Consider the following 19,806-nt stretch of genomic DNA (forward strand, 5'->3'; position numbering starts at 1 on the left):
CATGATCTGACAGACACGTGAGAAAATCTGCCAATTGGTTAATTTTCTGGTGGATTAAAAACTATCGGTAGCTCCCGTATCAAAGAACCTCTGAACAATTTTTTCTCTTTTAGTCATAAAGTAAGAAAAAAAAACTGATATTGGTTGAATATCAGAATACACACTTTGGACTTCAAGGAAAACTAGAAATTGAAAAAATCCTGATAGGTGCATCTCTAAAAATTTCCACATGGGCAGCGTATCTTTCTCTATTCACTGTTACCGTTCTGTCTAAAACATTGAATAAAGGCCACTAGTGGAAGGAAATCTTAATAATAAAATGAAAACAACCAGGATAAAGTTTTAAAAAGATCTCCATTCTTATATTTATTATGTTTTCTTTGTACCGTTTCAAGTTAAATACAAGCTCTGAGTAACCTGTAAATAATTACATTCTGCGTTTCTTTTACAGGAGACAGACTTTTCTTCCCCGTCCCCTCTTCGTACACTCTGTCCTTCAGGTGTAGCCGGCGTGAGACGGACAGCTGCCAGCGGTGGCCTGGTTTCACACCTTAGCTGCGCCTCCTCCGCCCCCCATTGCCCTCCACAGACAGCAGCCTGGGAAACCACAGGCCACCAGGCTGGCGCCAGTCTGTATGGCTTAGAGCAGGGCAACCGGCCCAATCAATACCTCTGCATTTCCTGTCCATTTGCTCAGGTCTCTTCATTAATAATTACTGCTTGGCGGAGCTTCAATGCGCTCGCTGGCTAACCCATAGGGGAGAGGTTTGGGTGACCTTTCCCCGCCCCTGGGTTGCCTCAAATCTCTCTCTTGCTTACACACACACATACAGTACACGCACACACACATATAGACAGATAAACAGGCGTTGAGACTGACATAACAAGGCAGCATTGATGACATTACAACTCCTGATTCACCCAAGTCGAGCCTCTGCAGTAAAGCAGTTCTTTGCTGCGTAATTGGTAAAACAGGACCTTTTTTCGCAGTGAAACTCCTCAGTTTGGCAAAGTGTAAAATTTCAAGCAGCTGCAGTTTAGAGCATCAACTTTGCACTAACAAATATGCTAAATAGGTAAAAAGAAAAAAAAGAAAAAAGAAAATGGGATATTTTTGAGAGTAAGTACTCCTTAGTACCTCACTTGCTGTTCATGGCACATTTTCCAGATGACACTAACAATTCATCAAAACATCTTAAATGATGTTCTGCCTGGTATGTGGCTGTGCTGATAAGCCAGGTAACAATAAAGAGACAGTTTTTTTTTTTCTTTCTTTAAAAAGCAGCCTGCCGGTAAATTTTCTCCGGGCAGGAGAGGGGGAGTATCAGAGCTGCAAAAACATCTGGCACGAAGCCGGAGTGATGAGTTTTTATTCGATGATGAACAGTTGTAGGAGTTTCGGAAGAAAAAAACACAAAGACGGCGTCATGGCCAACCCAAGACTCTCTCAGGCCTCCACAGAGGAGTGTGTCTCTGTGTGTGTGTATATATGTGAGTGTAGGTGTGTGTGCGTGCGTGCGCTTGGGTCAGAATTTGTTGACGGCTGAGGCGATGTTCTCCAGGGCGGATCGAGCCTCAGAGGAGGGGAAAGCCTGGATGGCCTCCAGAGCCCTGTTGCTATGGTAACGGCACAAGTCCACCGCCGAGCTCACGCCTTTCTCCGACTTCACCGCTGCCAGGAGCTGCGGAAGGAGGGAAAACAGGCATTAGTTTGTCACGTCTGTGTCAGCGCTGCCACTGTGTGGCTGTCAATGACTATACGAGAAAAGTTAGTTTGCTCTTAAAGTCGGAGCGAGGCCGTTAGCTTCCTCCGCAAAAACACGAACGCACCGTCAGCTGGGATGCAGGGTCCCCTCGTTTATCTGCGAGCTTAAAGTTGGACTTTTATGTTGTTTGGAAAATTGAGGCTTTTACCTTTCATATCATGACTAATGATGCTTCATTTCACTATTGTATAAAATATAAAGTAATGAACCAAACTCCTGCCAAGTGTGCCTCCACAGAGCTCTTCTGTTGTGAAAGTGATTTAGTATTTAGTATTCAGAGAAAACAGCTAATCGAACTGACCTGGTCCTACCTGAAAAAGAAATTTACCCTTAAACGTAATAACTGAATGGGCATTTTAAATACCCCTTACTTCTCTGTGGAGGAATTTATCCCCCTCTGCTTTGTAAATTGTTTTCTTTCAGCCACATTAGAGAGATTTTCAAGTATAAAATGACCCAGACTTTGACAACACCACTTCAAAACTCTCATTTGTTTTTTGAGCCATATATACTTGCAGTGTGCTTTGGATCACTGTGTTGGAGTGCTGTTGAGCTTAAGGTCACAATCTGATTGTTGGAGATTCTCCTCCAGGACGCTCTAGGAAACGAATCTATAAATTACTGCAAGTCATTCAGGTCCTGAAGAAGCAAAGCAGCCCCAGATCGCCACACCACCACCATGTTTGTAAGTATAATGCTCTTTTTCTGAAATGCTGCCTCAGCTTTACACTACATGTAACAGGATCCACACCTTAAGTTCCACTTACATCTAATGTTGACATCGAATGTTGAATATTTTAGACAGCTTTTACCGTTTTTTTTCAGTCAGTCCTGGTTTTCATATTGGAACTTTTCCTTGGATGCCGTTTCTCTTTCATGTTGTTGAATCATGAATACTAACCTTAAATTAGCTGCTGTTCTGGTTATTTTTATTGACCTGTTGAGATAATCATTGCTGCCCTCTTGGACTAACTTTCCATTGCTGGGAAAGTTCACCACTGTTCCATGTTTTTATGCGTACTCTCACTGGGGCCAGGTTGCTTTGGATAAGAATTAGAATTTGAAAACTGTAGTTTGTATTTATCTTTGTTCAACATTAAGATTTGTTTGGGGATTTGATACTTTAAAGTGTGACAAAAAAAATTAAATAAAAATTTCCAAAAGAAATCTGTAAGAAATACTTTTTTTTTTAAACTTCAAAATAACGCTGCTTAGTTTGCACATCACATTTCCTCATTCCAACATGTTGAAGTGGAAGAAGTCGAGTTCAATAAGCATTAACAGCAGCTTTGAGTCTGTAGTTTTTTTGTTTTTTGTTTTTTCTAGCTGTGCATTTCTGCTGCTGCACTGGGACATCTTTTTGCTGAGGGCGTTTTGCCTCATGAATTCTGGAAGTGGAAAGCCCCCGTAGGCCTTCCTTTAAGAAAGAAGAAGTTAAATAAAAAAATAACTGTAGGAGCTAAACTCAAAAACATCCTGCCTGCTTATTTATTTTAAAAAAAATTAGCTTTCTACATGCATTTCGTACCATCCTGCCTGCTACCTTTGTTTCTTTCTGCATCAGTTCCCTAATGCTTTTATTCCCTGAACTCTGCTGTTTGGATTAAAGGTCCAGCACTTCTCAGAAACTGGAAAAAAGAAAGACGAAGTCTTTTCAGCATCAAAACCCTCCAGCCTATCTGGATGCTTTTGATATTCAGCAGAGGCACCTGGGAATATAGTAGTGTATATTACGCTGTGCAGCAAACTGCAGCAGGTGATCTGCCCGCATTCAGCCCAGTCATATAATCTGGATAATCGACGTAAATAAACAGCTAAAAACACAGCAAAGTAAATATTGCTTTTCTAAACTTTTTGCATTGAGAAAATCCTCTAAGTGTCTGCAACTAGTTTCAACTTTCAGCCAATCAGAGATCTCTACCTTCACAGCAGTGTGCTCCTGTTTTTTTTTCCAGCAACAACTGCTTGACAGAATCCCTTCCCTTTAAAAAAACAAATAGAATGGAAATGAATGGAATCCAATGTAAAACATTAGGCCCGTAATTACAGAAATAACACAGCTTGTAACAAAAAAAAAAAAAGAACATGGTGGTGGCAGCATCACTCTCTGGTTTCTGGGGTTGGATTCTTTGAGTACCACTGCAGTTTTGTTAAGGTTTGTGAAATTATGAGCAGTTTTAGATATCAGAGTTATGACCCAAAACCTTTATGTACCTGCTAGAGTCCAAGCAGCATATGTCAAAAACACAAAAGAATGACTTCATGAGAGAAAACCAATTCTGAAAGAACGTCCGTGGGGGTAATCTGAAGACGGTTATGGAGAAGAGGCATCCTCTCTTTGTGTGTTATGATGGAATTAGATGTTGTTTGCAAAGAAAAGTGGATAAATACGACCAAAGACCGCAACCAAAAGAAACCCCAATGCTGAAATTAAGATGGTTTAAATGATTTGTGTCATATATTTACATTTTCCCTTAAAATATATGCTAATTTGTACATGATATACACGTTACATTCAAATTAAAAGACTAAAAAAAAAACTATAAATAATTTATCCTTGTCTAATTTTCTTCTGCAAAACAAAAACCTGGTATTATAATGGGCTGCGTACACTTTGTATTGATCCAAGAGATTTTTTACTCTTTCATGCCTGGATTTACAGCAGACAAAACTCAAAGAATAATTGAATAATTTTAGGAGTAATTTGAATTCTAAAAACCACAGTTTTTGAGATGCATCATTTTTTCATGTCTGAGCCAAACGTATCAAGGGAGAAAAAAAAAAAAGAGAGAGAGAGAGAGAGGCAGGCCCAACATTTACCGTTGTCCCAATCAGGGTTACTCAAGGTCTGTTACAGTTTTTCTTTGGCTGCATTTTTACTCTTCTGCTGTTCATTAAAAGAAAATATCTGCTTTTGTTTGCTTTGTGTAAGTAAGGAAAATCAGCCTTTCAGGGTATCTTCCTTCAACTATTACCACAAGAATAATGAGAAATATGGTGAATCTACAAAAGGCAAAGTGTGGTTCAATTTAAAAAAATCTGTTTCATTTCAAGAATAGAAATCATGCAGATATTTCTATGTAAATCCACAACATTAATGCTTTCTCCTCCCCAGCTTCCCTCCTTGGTTCCCCTTAAAAACTTCTCTCCTCTTTTCGGCTGAAGGAGATTCTCTCACAATACCTCTGTCTCAGAGCCTCGGTGTCTCCTCCACAAATAGGTCTCGGTAACCAATCCGTCCAGCTCTGGTTTCAGACGGGACCAGATAACACTTCCCCCCCACCCCTCCCAAAGCTCCCCAGACCCCTCCCCTCTGTTGCTTTGGTCCCATTCTGGCCTCACACGTTGACTTTGGAAAGGCGATTTCCTAACTTTGACGTGAGTTGCAGTGAAAAGACATCCAGATTGCTTCTGGAAATGCTCAAAGAGGTGAAAAAGGTGAAAGTGGAAAAACAAGGCGTGATAGTTCGTTGAAAATTTCACCTTACCTTACTATAATCCAACTGGTTTCTCAAGGTCTTTGCCTTAGAGACAAAACAGAAGAGTTCATTTTGTTAATTTTTTTTGGTAATTTTAAACTAAATTGCAAATTTCATTAAAAAGAAAAAAAAGCCTTTTAAAGGCAATACGTTTTCTTTCTTCAGTGATGTATGCAGGTGTTATTTCCTCTTTTTTACCCCCTTTTTTCACTTCTGTTGGGACTGAACATCGCTACTAGATTGTGACGCAATCTCTTTAAAAACAGAGAGCAGACTGCTAATAAGTGTTAACCCTGCCACTTCATTAGTACTTTTTGCTTTATAAATGAGAGTCAGACAAAATAGGGGCAAGAAATCAAATGATTCCTTCATTCAGTGCAGATTTAGTGGAGATTTTTTTTGGTCCTTTTTAAGCTGCTGGCTACATGGGAGATATGCAAATTTTTATTTTTAGGTCATAAAATAGGATTCCTGTTTTTAAGTTTTTAAACATCTTTAGTGTTTAGTAGATATTTTCTCATGTGTTAATGAATACAGTAGTAAGATCTCTTCTCTCTATGGTTAAAGCTGATTATAGAGGTGACATATTGCTTTATGCTGTTAAGTTTTTCATTTAAATGTGTCTTTCTAAACTTCTATTCTTTAGGACTCTTCTTTGTTTTTGATTCAGATTTAATCTGGGGATTCCTAAAGGTTTTTCCTACTAAATACCACACTTTCATTCCCCTTTGGAATTGCAGCAGATATTTCTGCAACTATTAGGTTAAAATGTAGAACATACAAACGGATAATGGTTGAACAAATGGATGGATAAATGAAACTTTTGCAAAGGTAGCCAAGTCTAAAAATACAAATATTTTCCATTATTTTTCCTATTTATCTCACTTATCTACACCTTGAAAATATATCAAATTTCACAATTTTTTACAGAAATTTTCTTCACCAGCTTTTAAATCCCTTTAGTGAAGCTTTCTATTTCTTTCCTAAGTGAATTTTGAAGCGTTGTCACTATCTTTATGTTACCACATCCAGTAAAACCTTCAATGTACAACCAGAATTACAGTTTGAACAACTTTTAAATTATTCTGTTGACAAAAGGATGAGGAAATCAAAAGATTAGTACATTTTTAGCAAAATGTAGAATATGTTAGTCCAATTATACTTTGGTGGAGGCATTCTTGAGACTTTTTTTATGCATGTATTTTTTAAAACACTTTTACAATACAGCAGTAATAAAAAGTAAAGTATAAAAAGTAATGGTGCTTGAGTTTCAAGCCTTTTGATTTAGTGACAAAAATTGATTTCCTAATTTAATTCTAATTAAAAGTTTAAAATTTCCACGACAGAATCTGACTCTTTAGTGCAAAAACAAGCAGCTTCTCTTCACTACATTTAAACTCAATGAGTTTAGGAAGCATTAGAGCAGCTGGATTTAACGCTTTGCTTCTTCTCTGTGAAAAAAACAAACTGAGATCACGGTTAGGTTGACTTGTGCAACCTAACTGGGTCTTGATTTTTAATTTACAGTAATTTTTTTTTACAAGAGATGGTAAGAGTCACCAGAACCGCTGACAGTGTGACTGACTGTCCATGTTTTACCTCCTGGAGCTGCTGGTGCCACTTCTCCTTCCCGACGATCTGACGGTGGAAAACCACCGGGGCGGCGCTCAGGCTGAACGATGTCATCTCTCCCAACCTGCTCTTCACAAACGGCTGCAGGTCAGAGTTCAGCTGCACAAAGGTGGAACACATAAACAGTCACTGAAGCTGCTCCGCAACATTCAGTACACCAATTACACCGTCACACTGGAGGGGGAAAAAAAAAGAAAAAAAAAAGTGGTTGAAGTGACATTTGGCTAGCTTACACTGGGAGAGGTCCTGCTAATGAGCAGTGGGGTGGACAGTTTGGTGAGGGACAACAGTCCTGATGAGGACAGTTCTTCCTTTTAAGAGCTCATTTCAGCGTTCACCATGCTGTGACTCCAGCGTGCTGCAGAGGCCCCGCAGATCAGCAGCTGCAGGGAGCCTCGGCAAGAAATGGCAAACCACTGCAGCACTGTGCATAAGGTCGTCCAAAAACTACTCAAAAAGCACAAACTTTGTGCTAACATAACATTCAGGTTCAGTACAAAACAACCGTCTAGAGCATCCTTCCTAATTTCTGTATTTCATCTTTTTGCCTGCGTTCTCTTTCTGCAACGTTTCTTGTCAATTCAATTCCAGTTTGAAGCATTTGATTAACACAGATACAGTGAAACTAGAGGAGGGCCAATTACTCATGATTTCAGACATTTCTGCTCCATGTGGATCGGAAGCTCATTTAGTCTTTTGCTTTGATATAACTTCATCGCAGTCATAAAAAAGTACATCTGTCACAGGAGGGATAAAGCTTGCTTAAAAAAAAGGAGAGTGTTAACAAAAGTGAGACAAAATTAAAATGTATTCAGTTTTCCTCACCAAATTTGTTACATTTCACAGCAAACATATTTATACTTATTGAGCTCTCCCTCTTGTTGTCATGTTACAAGTACAAACCTCAGCAATTTTTATAAGGAAAGACCCCAAACATACTGCCAGATCTACAATGGAATCAAAGCCTGGTTATGTGTTAGGACGGCCCAGTCAAAGCCCACATCTTAATTAGAGACGCACAGATCCGATATCTGTATCGGTGCTCGAATTGAAAAAAATTCCAGATAGGGAATCAGTGACGATGTGCCATAAGTTCAAATCTATTCAGTCTAATTCTATTTTTTGTTCTCTGAGCGACATCAGGATTTGTTGTTTATTTTTCATTACATCTAGAGTTCCTAATTGAGCTTTCTGAACTATTTGAAAGGATTGCTGCAGTTTATTTTTGTAAATTTCAGTTTCTCTGTTATTTATCTACATTGGCTGTTATACTTCTAATTGCACTGACTGAACAAATTAAAGTTGTGTTATTTTTACATCTTTGGTGCAGAGATATCGCATACATTTTTAACTCCGTTCTTTTATGTTTGTTCTTGGAAAAAGAAGAAGAAATGTTTTAAGTAAACTCAGCATTTTTTCTGTATTGGATCCGAATCAGCCGATACTAAAGCTCAGTGAAAAAAGCCGATCAGTCACTAATCTAAATCAAATTGAGACTTTGAAAATTGTTGTCCACAGCCAATCTGACTGATCTGGAGGAAATTAGCAAAGAAGAATAGTAAAATGTTTACTCTAGTAGAGACATACTATCTTACAAGTTTACAGATGTAGGTAACAGTGGTTTTGCAGACCATTAAATCAGTGGAACAAAAAAAAACAAAAAAACAAATCAATCTTTTCAGGTTCCTTCCACCAAACAATTATCCAGAATTGTGTGTTGGTATGTCAAAAATTTTCTATAAGCTACACTGAAGTTGGTGGTTGGTATGTGACAAAATATGAAAAAGTTCAATATTTTCTCCAAGCACAGTACCTAAATATGTATTTTTTATTAGATGTCTCTTTATTTTGTTAAATAACCTCTTTCCAAATTTTCAATCATATCAGATTTCTTAATATTTTCCTTCTAAGTCGCCAGGAATTATTTATTAAGGAGGAAAAAAAATCACATAAACCAACACAAATTCAAAAGATTCCATAAAACATTCTGTTTGGTTACTGTTTTCGTTCCCTAACACTTGCCTTGTGACCCAGCGACAGGTGTTTCCCGTAGAGGTAGGCCAGTCTTTGGGCCTCTCTGTCGTGCTTCGCGAGCTGCATGGCGGCCTGGCAGCTCTTGGCCAGCAGCGCTCCGTGGGACAGAAACGCCTGGTCCTCCCAGGGCATTGCGTCCATGCCGTCGCCGAGACCATCCTGCGGGGCAAACAGTGGCAGACGCTTCAAAGTTCCCACAGACAAACGCACAGTTCCTCAAATCCAAACAAGGCATTTAACTCAGGCTTTTCACACAAATCCTAAAGCCAAAAGATGAATACCGCAGAGGGGAAAACAAATCCTCTAGAAGTCATGTTTACAGAAAAAAACTGTGCTGTTATAATTTCTACCCTTTTCACTAAATTTAACAAAAGGAAAAACATGTAGGCCGAGGCAGAGAAAGGTAGTTGTGAATGCAGAGCATTACCTAAAAACAGAGTAATTATGGGGAAATCTATTTCACTGCAGCCTGACAGCACTGTGATCAATTTGAATTAAGAAAGTCTGTCTTGATTCGTTATTTATCGGGATGTCCTCTCATTTACAGGCAGCTGGTAGAATCTAATGTCAGAACCAACAAAGGGGAAAGACTCACTTTTTATTCAAGTCACTAGTCTAGTCCGAGATTTGTGACCTTAAAGTACCTAAAACGTGAAAACATCTTTTTTTTTTTAAATTTAGAATTTTCTTTTCTAAAATAGCTGAGAAATGTGAGACAAAAGCTGCAATTAGACCAACTGTTTAAGGTCATGTTCTCCATACTGACCAATTTACCTCAACATTGTAGTAATTCTCGTAATATATCCCTTGGACTAAATCCGAGATGGCACTGGAGATCAGTTCAACGACCTGCCAAACAGAAAAAAAACATAACTAAATTCTTCAAACACTGTAAAAACGTTAGAAAATCTTACATACATAAATCGAGTTGATCCCGGTTGATAAATGTTCATACAAAGTGTTGATTTCATGAAGTCTAGGATGGACAGCTAAAGGTAAATCGCAACTTGATTCGCCTCCTTTCTAAAACTGAAGCTGAGGAGATGAATAAAGACATCAAAAAGGAAAATAAAAAGCTAATAGCGCTAAAGAAGATGACTTACAAACGTGTCCTAAGGCACACTTGATGTCAACCAACATTAGAGACAGGAGAAATATAAATTAGTAGCATCTCTTCAGGATTTATTTTAAGCTTCAGATCAAACTCCTACAAAGTATTGCACGTCTAATTAATTTAGCCCAAACCTCATGCTCTGTTAGAGGGATTTCACTAAGAAGCAGAGTCTGCATGTGATTGTCTTAGATTGCAGTTTGAATCAAAGATCTCATCTTTGATTCAACATTCACACACAGAGGAATCTGAACTACTGAGTATCTCCCTCATTATAAATCACTAACAGAACAGATCAAACTAAAACGGAGACATAAATGAGGTCGATCAACACCGATCCGCTAATCATGCCATCCATAACATTCGCAATTAAAGCCACAATTTCTCCTGTGATTGAATCGGGAGCGCCTGAACAGCTGGTTTGGAGGATTAATCTAAGGTGAGGTGTGCTGGGCGCCAGGTGAAGCGCCGCTCAGCTGCTCATTACCAGACCACAGGGTGGGGGGTGGGGTTTCTTCTGGAGATGTCATGAAGCACTCCCAGGTCTGCTTCCATTCATCATTATATTTTGAATTTACAAAAAGTACATCTGCGAGAGCCAGATCAACTTTCTGTCCAATTCAAGGCAGAGAAGCTATAAGAGCTTCCAGAGAAGCTTCTCTGTTCTTCTTTCACTCCTTTTCTTTTTCTACAGCAAATACAGACGAGATAAAACCTAAAAGCAATGTCTTAAAATAGAGTGAAGGTAAGTGCAAGGCAGAAAGCATAATTGTCAATTCAAGTTCATTGACTTTTACAATAAGGTTCCTAAAAAGCTAGAATGCCAAACTGAAGCCAGAAAGGACAATAAAACACTAAATCAGTGTTCAGGACTCTGTTAAAGAAGTCAGTGACATTCATAATGTCAAGATAACCTACTGTCTAAAAATGATTTAGTTCACAACTTGAGGCGCTTAAATACCGAAGGACTCCATGCCTCCACTACCGACACAACATCACCAGATCAACGACTCAAAACTGGACCTTTTTCGGCTTCAGGGTCAGTGGTATGTCTGGAGTAGGAAGAATGAAACATGCAGGGAAAAGATCAATAAAGAAACATGGTGGTGGCACAGTGATGCTCTGGGACTGCTTTGCTCTCTAAAACCAGCAGAATATGGAGAGCAAGATGGATTCAGTCAGGAATCAGGAGGTCAGGGGCAGAAATGTGACGCTGATCGGACAATCCCATTGACATCCTGGAAGATACTAAAGGGGCCACCACTGTTTCCCGACTTGAACTCAGCTGAAATTCAGAGGTCACAGCACCCAAAACCAAGAAGATAAACGAGCTGGAGGCGTTTAGCCATGAGAAGTGGGATAAGGTTCCTCAGGAACACTGCCAGAAGCTGCTGTCTGCATCTGAATCAAGGTGAGGTCAGAACAGCATACTGCTGCTCATCATGAAGGGGCTGAATACTTCTTAGAGTGCAGTAGTGAAACGGAAACAGCTGCAAACTTGAACTTTTGGCCAATAAACCTAATTTGCAAGTGGGGTTGTATATTTTCCAAATTTAAACAACATTCTCTATCAAATGTAGAACTTTAAACTCTGCGATTTCCAAAAGCTTGGCAATATTACCAAATCTATTTTGCTCCAGACACCAACAAAAGATGAAAACAGTAAAACACACCTCACTCACACTCAGAATGGCTAACTTAGTCCTCACTCAGAAACAACGTCCAGCCTTAAGAGCGTTGTTAGTGTGGCCTGGTAAAGTTTTGTGTCTTCACTGATAAGAAAAGAAGCTCATGTCCAGCCAATCAGCAGCTGTGGCTGATGAAGCTACAAACCGGCCAACTCCAAGCAGTCAATTTAAAAAAGAGAAACATGAAAAACTTCTTCTCACTTCTTCAGCCTCTGGATCCCCTGAGAAAACATAAAACTCTCTGTGTAGAAAAAAACCGGAGCTCCATCGGTTCATCCCAGACATCCTTGGGTTCATCAGAAAGCTCCAGAGATGTGGCTGCTCAGCCAGGCTCGCAGTGGCCTTTGGGTAACCGTATCCACCGGGGGAAAATATTGAGGGAACCCGAGCTTCCTACCCAGACTTGGAAGGACAATGTGCCTACAGTATTACCAGATGTGGTGTCTCTGCCTGGCATGCCTGGGGAAGGGGGGCGGACAGAGACCTGTTTTTTTTTTTTTGTGGAAAGTATCAGGTTAACTCTCCCTCTTACTCCATTCCCAAATCCAGCCAGATCATGTTTTGCCGACAGAATTGAGAGGGGGGAGAAATCGGAGCTGTGTGATGAGATTATTTTACAGTTTATACAAGCAGCAGCATAAGTTTCCTCTCAAGGCCACGACACATAATCTCCATCATTTTCAGTGTAAAAGAGGGAAAAAAATCCCAAACACTTCCAAATCTGCTCATCCATCATCTTTTTTTACTAAAAAGATCTGAAGCCCAGGAAATAAATATAAAAGTCTAAGTTTCCTCAGGAGGAGAAGCATTCAGCCTATTATAATTCCTCGCAAAATTAGATCCATACTGTAGATTTTACCTAAAAAAAACTGATGGGAGAAAAGGCTGACCGTGCAGTTTGGAGGCATGAAGTAAAGTTGGAAAATTAGGATGGAAAAATGGCAAAAAGGACTTAAATTATTACAGTTTTTATTTTATTATGTACACATATTAGAAATCAGTACTTCAAGCCCTTATTGTCAAGCTAATGATAAACAGGTGAGCAGGGTGAGGACCGCAGGTATTTCCACATCTTGTACATGAGGACAAAGCAGGAGAAATGTTTTCATCTGCAGTTAAAAGACAAAGTTCTTGACATTTGACATTTCAACCCTGGTGTTTGACCAGATCGTGGCAACAAGCAGCTCAAATGAGCTCAGCTCAGTCTGAGGGAAGGATGAGCCACTGCTTCCTCCTCCTCCCTTCCACCTTTTGTTTTACAGATCATTTTCTTATTTAATTTCCTATTTGTTGTCATTTCAATTGTTCAGGCAGTCAGAAAAGAACACCATTGCGATGTGAAACCTGTAGCCAGACCAGGAATACTTTGGAAGGAAGACGTGTATTATTCCGACCAGGAAAACGCTGGAAGAAGCTGGAGTCTCTCACTGGGGAGAAATCTCTGCAGTTCACTTCTGGAGCCACATGTTGCTGTTTATGTGGCACTAAAGTCTGCAACAGGTGAACAGATGGAAGGACAGACGGAAAGAAGAGACGTATGAGATGGATGGATGGATGGATGGATGGATGGATGGATGGAAAATTGTAAACATTACCAATGATGGTTAGATGGATGGATTGATTAATGGATGGATGGATTGATTAATAGATGGATGGATTGATTAATAGATGGATGGATTGATTAATGGATGGATAGATTGATTAATAGATGGATGGATGATTAAATGATGGATGGATTTATTAATGGATAGATGGATTGATTGATTAAATGATGGATGGATGGTTGATTAATGGATGGATGGATTGATTAACGAATGGATGGATTAGCAAAGACAGATGGATGTATTTATTTTAGCTCACAGGTTTTATTCTTTAACGTCTTATCCTACATTCAATTATTACATTAGGGTTTCATGAAATGTTTGGCCTGAACTTTTTGTGGTTTTTTTGTCTTCTGCCCACACTGCCTACATCTGTAATGACAACCGGAGGAGGACAGGAGGAGGTGACATCTTTGCAAATGGACCCAAGAACTCAGGAAATAATTGGGGAGGCAGCACTGACAGGTGTCCAGTCCAACGCTCCGAGTGACAGCGACGCTGCTGAAGGCTCATCCACAAATAATGATCCACTGTCAGATGTCACAGCCATTTACAGACACACCTGTAAGCTTGAGACGCAATTTGCATGATGGAGATCACAACTATAAATAGAATAAAACTAATTTATTTCCTTTGTAAACTTTTTTTCCTAGTGTAGCCTTGAAGGATTGCAATACTTTCTAAATGTGAGTAAATTATTAGCTTTAAAGCAACAGTTTTCTCAGTTTTCCCGAATGAAGCTGACCGCTAATGAATTTAAAATGAAAATAAGATCAGGAAAAACATGTATTTCAGACCATAACACTGAAAGTTCCGGAGGAAGTGGGGGACATTGAGTCTGAGTGGACCATGTTCCGCGCCTCCATTGCCGAGGCGGCTTATCGGAGCTGCGGCCGCAAGGTTGTTGGTGCCTGTCACGGCGGCAACCCTCAAACCCGTTGGTGGACACCTCCGGTGAGGGATGCTGTCAAGCTGAAGAAGGAGTCCTATCAGGCCATTTTGGCCTGTGGGACTGCTGGGTACCGGCGGGCGAAGCGGCATGCGGTTCGGGTGGTCGCTGAGGCAAAAACTCGGGCGTGGGAGGAGTTTGGAGAGGCCATGGAGAAAGACTTCCGCACGGCTTCGAGATGATTCTGGTCCACCATCTGGCATCTCAGGAGGGGGAAGCAGTGCAGGATCAACACTGTTTATAGTGGGGATGGTGTGCTGCTGACCTCAACTCGGGACGTTGTGGGCGGAATACTTCGAAGACCTCCTCAATCCCACCAACATGCCTTCTGTTGAGGAAGCTGAGCCTGGGGACTCTGGGTTGGGCTCTCCAATCTCTGGGGACGAGGTCGCCGAGGTGGTCAAAAAGCTCCTCGGTGGCAGGGCCCCGGGGGTGGATGAGATCCGCCCGGAGTTCCTTAAGGCTCTGGATGTTGTAGGGTTGTGTTGGCTCACACGACTCTGCAATATCGCATGGACATCGGGGGCAGTTGCCCTGGATTGGCAGACTGGGGTGGTGGTCCCCCTGTTTAAAAAGGGGGACCGGAGGGTGTGCTCCAATTACAGGGGTCACACTCTTAAGCCTCCCTGGTAAGGTCTATTCAGGGGTCCTGGAGAGGAGGGTCCGTCGGATAGTCGAACCTCGGATTCAGGAAGAGCAGTGTGGTTTTCGTCCTGGTCGTGGAACACTGGACCAGCTCTACACCCTCAGCAGGGTCCTGGAGGGTGCATGGGAGTTCGCCCAACCAGTCTACATGTGTTTTGTGGACTTGGAGAAGGCGTTCGACCGTGTCCCTGGGGGGCCTTCCCAGAGAACCCCCCTTGTGGGGGGTTCTCTGGGAGTATGGGGTACCGGGCCCTTCGATACGGGCTGTCAGGTCCCTGTATGACAGATGTCAGAGTCTGGTCCGCATTGCCAGCAGTAAGTTGAGAGTTGGACTCCGCCATGGCTGCCCTTTGTCACCGATTCTGTTCATTACTTTCATGGGCAGAATTTCTAGGTGCAGCCGAGGTGTTGAGGGGATCCGTTTTGGTGGCCTTAGGATTGCATCTCTGCTTTTTGCAGATGATGTGATCCTGTTGGCTTCTGAGTGATCTGCGTTGCTGGGCGGTTCGCAGCGAGTGTGAAGCGGCCGGGATGGGTCAGTGCTGCAATCGAGGCATGGTCTTGAGCCGGAAAGGGTAGAGTGCATTCTCGGTCAGGGGGTCTCTGCCTCATGGAGGAGTTTAGTATCTGGGGATTTGTTCCGATGAGGAGAAGGAGTGGGAGATCGACGGGGATTGGGCAGGTCTGCGTGAAGGGGCGCTGTACCGGTCCGTCGTGGTGAAGAGAGAGCTGAGCCAAAAAGCGAAGCTCTCGATTTACCGGTCGATCTACGTTCCCACCCTCATCTATGGTCATGAGCTTTGGGTCATGACCGAAAGAACGAGATCACGGATACAAGAGGCCGAAATGGGTTTCCTCCGCAGGGTGGATGGGCTCTCCCTTAGAGATAGGGTGAGGAGCTCGGTCGTCCGGGAGGGACTCAAAGTAGAGCCGCTGCTCCTCCACGTCGAGAGGAGCCAGTTGAGGTGGCTTGGGCATCTGGTAAGGATGCCTCCTGGACGCCTCCCTGGTGAGGTGTTCCGGGCACGTCCCACTGGGAGGAGGCCTCGGGGAAGACCCAGGACACGCTGGAGGGATAAAGTCTCTCGGCTGGCCTGGGAACGCCTTGGGGTTCCCCTGGAGGAGCTGGAAGAAGTGGCTGGGGAGAGGGAAGACTGGGCCTCCCTTCTGAAGCTGCTGCCCCCACGACCCGACCCCGGATAAGTGGCAGAAAATGGGTGGATGGATGGAACACTGAAAATATCAGAATAATTTACCCAGTGGTCATAAAATGTATAATTTAACCCCCAGCGTTTAAACATATTGAGAAACAAACTGGTTGTGACAGCATTATTGAATTCCAATTATGATTTTTGTTGCGATTTTCTTTAATCTTGTCCTTTGTCGCAATATTAATTAATATTAATATTAATATCCCAGGGGAAATTGGTTTGTAGCAAAAACAGAAACAAAATACACATTCATTCTGTTAGAATAGCACAACTACAAATATAAGCAGAAATAATTGATCATGACAATGTCCAAATACTCTTAAATGCTTGTACATCAGAGCTTATAATAGCCTGAGGCACTGCACACAATGCAATATGAAAATGGCTTCCTATGAGCTTTAGAAAGCGGATTACTAACATTTATATCACTTCCTGGCAGTGAAAGTACAGCCTTATGGTATTGGCATGTAAAGCATGAATGTGTGAGACTTAACAATGAACTGTGGCACACCTTAGCAATGAATTTCACTTAATGCTAGTAACGTTGCACACAGATGTTGTGATGATGGATTCAATTCAATGTATTGTGAGGCTTCTTAACCTCGCTAAGACGTTAAAAGAAAAATCTGGAGAATTAACTCTAGAACTGGATCTCCTTTATGTCTGAGGCCTGGTTCTGGTAATGCTTCCTGAAGGACCAGGGTGTGTCTCTGCCCAAAGCGGAGAGTTTCAGTACCTTGGTGCCTTGTTTAAGAGGGATTTGACAGATTGAAAGTTGGAATGGTTGCTTTGGTTTGTTGTGCTAAGCAGGAAGGCGCAGCTTTCGATTTATTGTTACATCTACTTTACAACCCTCGCCATGATATATTGATCATAATAAAAAAAGTAGTACCAGCTGAAATGAGTTTTCATTCTGGGGTGCTGGACTCTGCCAGACGGAGGGGAGAGATTTGGATCCTCCAGCCTGAAAGGTGTTTCGGTCATCCGCTCAAAGCGTCGATCTCTACCTAGAATTTAGCTTCAAGAATTCAGAAAATAGCTTCAAAATTGCTACATGTAGAAATTTTAGTCCTTCAAACAAAACCAGCTTGTGTCAATTTTAAAACAGAGTTGAAATAACCTAGAGGTGGAAAAATAATCAGAGCATAACATCTCCACTCTTTTCTTTCACAATGTTCTTACTCCTCTTTAGCGGCTTTAGGATCTCAGCCACTAAAAATATATTCATCAACCGTGGGCATCGAAGGAAGTGAAAGTCTATCCAACGGCTCAGATTTATTATTGGGAGTGCAGAGTTTGCATCTGTGGAACTTGAAGTATGACATCCTACCACATATTGCTTCCAAGCGGTCCTTTGGGATTGCGATATTGCAAACACTGATATTGCAATAATATATTCAATTATATAAGATTGGATATAAAAAAAAATTATAATTAATGAGCTGGACAAACACTCAACTCAAAATAATCAAAGATAAATCTCATCACACACATTTAAATAAACAAAAAAGCAGAAATTAAATTTTTTTTTTGTCTTTGATAAATTAAATACTTTTCTATATACATCCAAACTGAATATGATTATTACATACAGCTCTAGGTCTGCCTCTTAATCTGAGGCAGAGCCATCCTGAACTATTTTTTATTCCTATCTCATGACCACAGGTGAGGTTTGAAATACAAACTAATAAATTAAGAGGTTCCCTTTCTGATTCAGTTCATTATCAACAAGGCATACCTGACCATGGAATCACACTGTAAAGCGCTTCAAAATGAGGAAAGCTGAGCAATAAGGAGCATTGTGAAGCCTAAAAGAATATTTTTCAGTAGAGGAACAATATCTGCATATCTACTGGCGCATCCTTTAAGTTTTTTGGTGCCTGAAATAAGTTATTTTTCTGAATCAACAACAACAAAAGACACCCTCAAAGCAGACAACATGCATACATAGAGCTGAAAAATTATGGTAAGAGGAGTGAAATGTTATAATTAAGAGGTTTTAAGAGGTGTAACACACATTAAGACATCACCTGAAATTACAAAGCTCCGTGCCTGCTGTGGTGTGCTTTCCCCTCAGTTCACTTCGTTGTGCTAACCTTTTCAAAGCTGAGTAACTGGTAGCTATCAGATGTCCATTAAAAACTTCCACTGTGGGTATGCTTCCTGCGGTTGCTTCAGATTACTTTCACACTGCTCATAAACAGCTCTGCAGGTTTGTTTGAGGGAGGAAAAACAAGCACTGCTGTGTATTTCTGCAGAGACTGATTCTCAACACTGAAGTAGAACGTGTTCCTTCGCGTGCCGTTATATTTCTCATGCAGGCTCATCCACCGATGCTGCTTGCACGGTGCGTTTGGTAAAGCACTTCTCGGCTGCCGAGGAGCAGAGATAAAGCCAGACTGTGTGCACGAAAGAAAGGGCAGCGTGAAAGCCGCTTAGGGCTGGCATAACTGTGGAGGTTATTTTGATTCGCTGCCGCATTCTGAGAGAGGAGTGTGGTGACAGCATCTGTCAGTGACGCGTTACCAACGAGGCAGCAGATACGACCTGTGGTGCACCAGCAGCGTTACCTCTGCACTGAAAGACGAAGATGAACACTGAACCTGGAGGATTCCTCAAGAACTCCAGTCACAATTGGTAATATTGTGACAACAAGATTAAGTACTACTTATTACTTTTTCTTTGAGTAACTGTACGGTTATGACGCTGCACTTATAGCCACACAATCACAAATACTGCTCTTGAAAAACATTGCTGTAATATGCTTCTGTAGGATGCCAGTCACAAAAATATTTAATTGATACTGTCATTGAGTATCAATAAATACTGAGAAAATAGTAAAACTAACAATCCCGACAATACAGAAAATATCGTCACAATTTGAATTTATCGTGACAATAAATGAAAATTCTTACCATGACAAGAAATTCATCATGATAAATGATAAGCGATAAATGTCCACCATTAGGCAGAAGCGAACTGGGCATCACCCTGAACACACCATCCCCATGGTGAAACATGGCAGTGGCAGCATCATACAGTGGGAATGTTCATCTCTTGAGCAAGAAATAGGAGGCGTGTCAGAGATAAACGCAGAGCAGAATGGGGCGAAGGTTCATTTTCATGCAGGAAAATCGCCTGTCTTTATCAAAGTCTACCTTAGTGTCGTTGAGCTCGGCCAATCCTGTACAAGCGTTAGCCAGCAGAAAGTCACCGCTCAGGACGGCCATCTTGTTCCCAAACTCCATGTCCTTCAGCGGTCCGTCTGAGACTGTCCACTCCTTCAGATTTACGATCCCTCGATGTACCAGGAACGCTGTGTGGATGAGCTCTGTGATTTCTGCCAGGTTCCTCTGACTACAGAGGAAACAAAAAAGAAGAAATAAAAATAAGAGGAAAAAACAGCTTTTCTTGTCTTGCTTTCTAAAGGAGGTTCTCCTGAGATTTGACAGATTAAGAGCTTTTTGACTTTTTGAAATATGCAGTTTACAGCCTCGCAACAAAGAAAGAGAGCAATGATGCCTTTTTTCTAATGTGCACAAGAGAAAAATACTCTAAAATACTTCCTTTTCATCTGACATGCATTATATCACTATATATCAGGTGCATTATATCACTTACATTATCATTGTTTATTTCAGTGATTAAAATCTAAAAAATGAAGCTTTCAGGTTTATGACATATATTTTG

General features: G+C 41.1%; 1 protein-coding gene across 1 annotated transcript in view; it reads right to left on the reverse strand.

Annotated features, from left to right (window-relative positions):
* Nucleotides 1–335: 335 nt before the first annotated feature.
* The window catches only part of pdss2 (prenyl (decaprenyl) diphosphate synthase, subunit 2), a 42,571-nt gene continuing 23,100 nt past the window's right edge, over nt 336–19,806 (reverse strand). The window contains exons 3-8 of the mRNA XM_008399702.3: nt 19,275–19,473; nt 9,686–9,760; nt 8,900–9,070; nt 6,845–6,976; nt 5,255–5,290; nt 336–1,682 (exon numbers count right to left, since the gene is read on the reverse strand). Coding sequence (XP_008397924.1) covers nt 1,527–1,682; nt 5,255–5,290; nt 6,845–6,976; nt 8,900–9,070; nt 9,686–9,760; nt 19,275–19,473 — 769 coding nt within the window. The 3' untranslated portion in view covers nt 336–1,526. The remainder of the gene's footprint in view (nt 1,683–5,254; nt 5,291–6,844; nt 6,977–8,899; nt 9,071–9,685; nt 9,761–19,274; nt 19,474–19,806) is intronic.

Source organism: Poecilia reticulata, chromosome 22 (genome assembly GCF_904066995.2).
Source record: "Poecilia reticulata chromosome 22, P_reticulata-male-v2, whole genome shotgun sequence".
Lineage (NCBI taxonomy): Eukaryota > Metazoa > Chordata > Actinopteri > Cyprinodontiformes > Poeciliidae > Poecilia > Poecilia reticulata.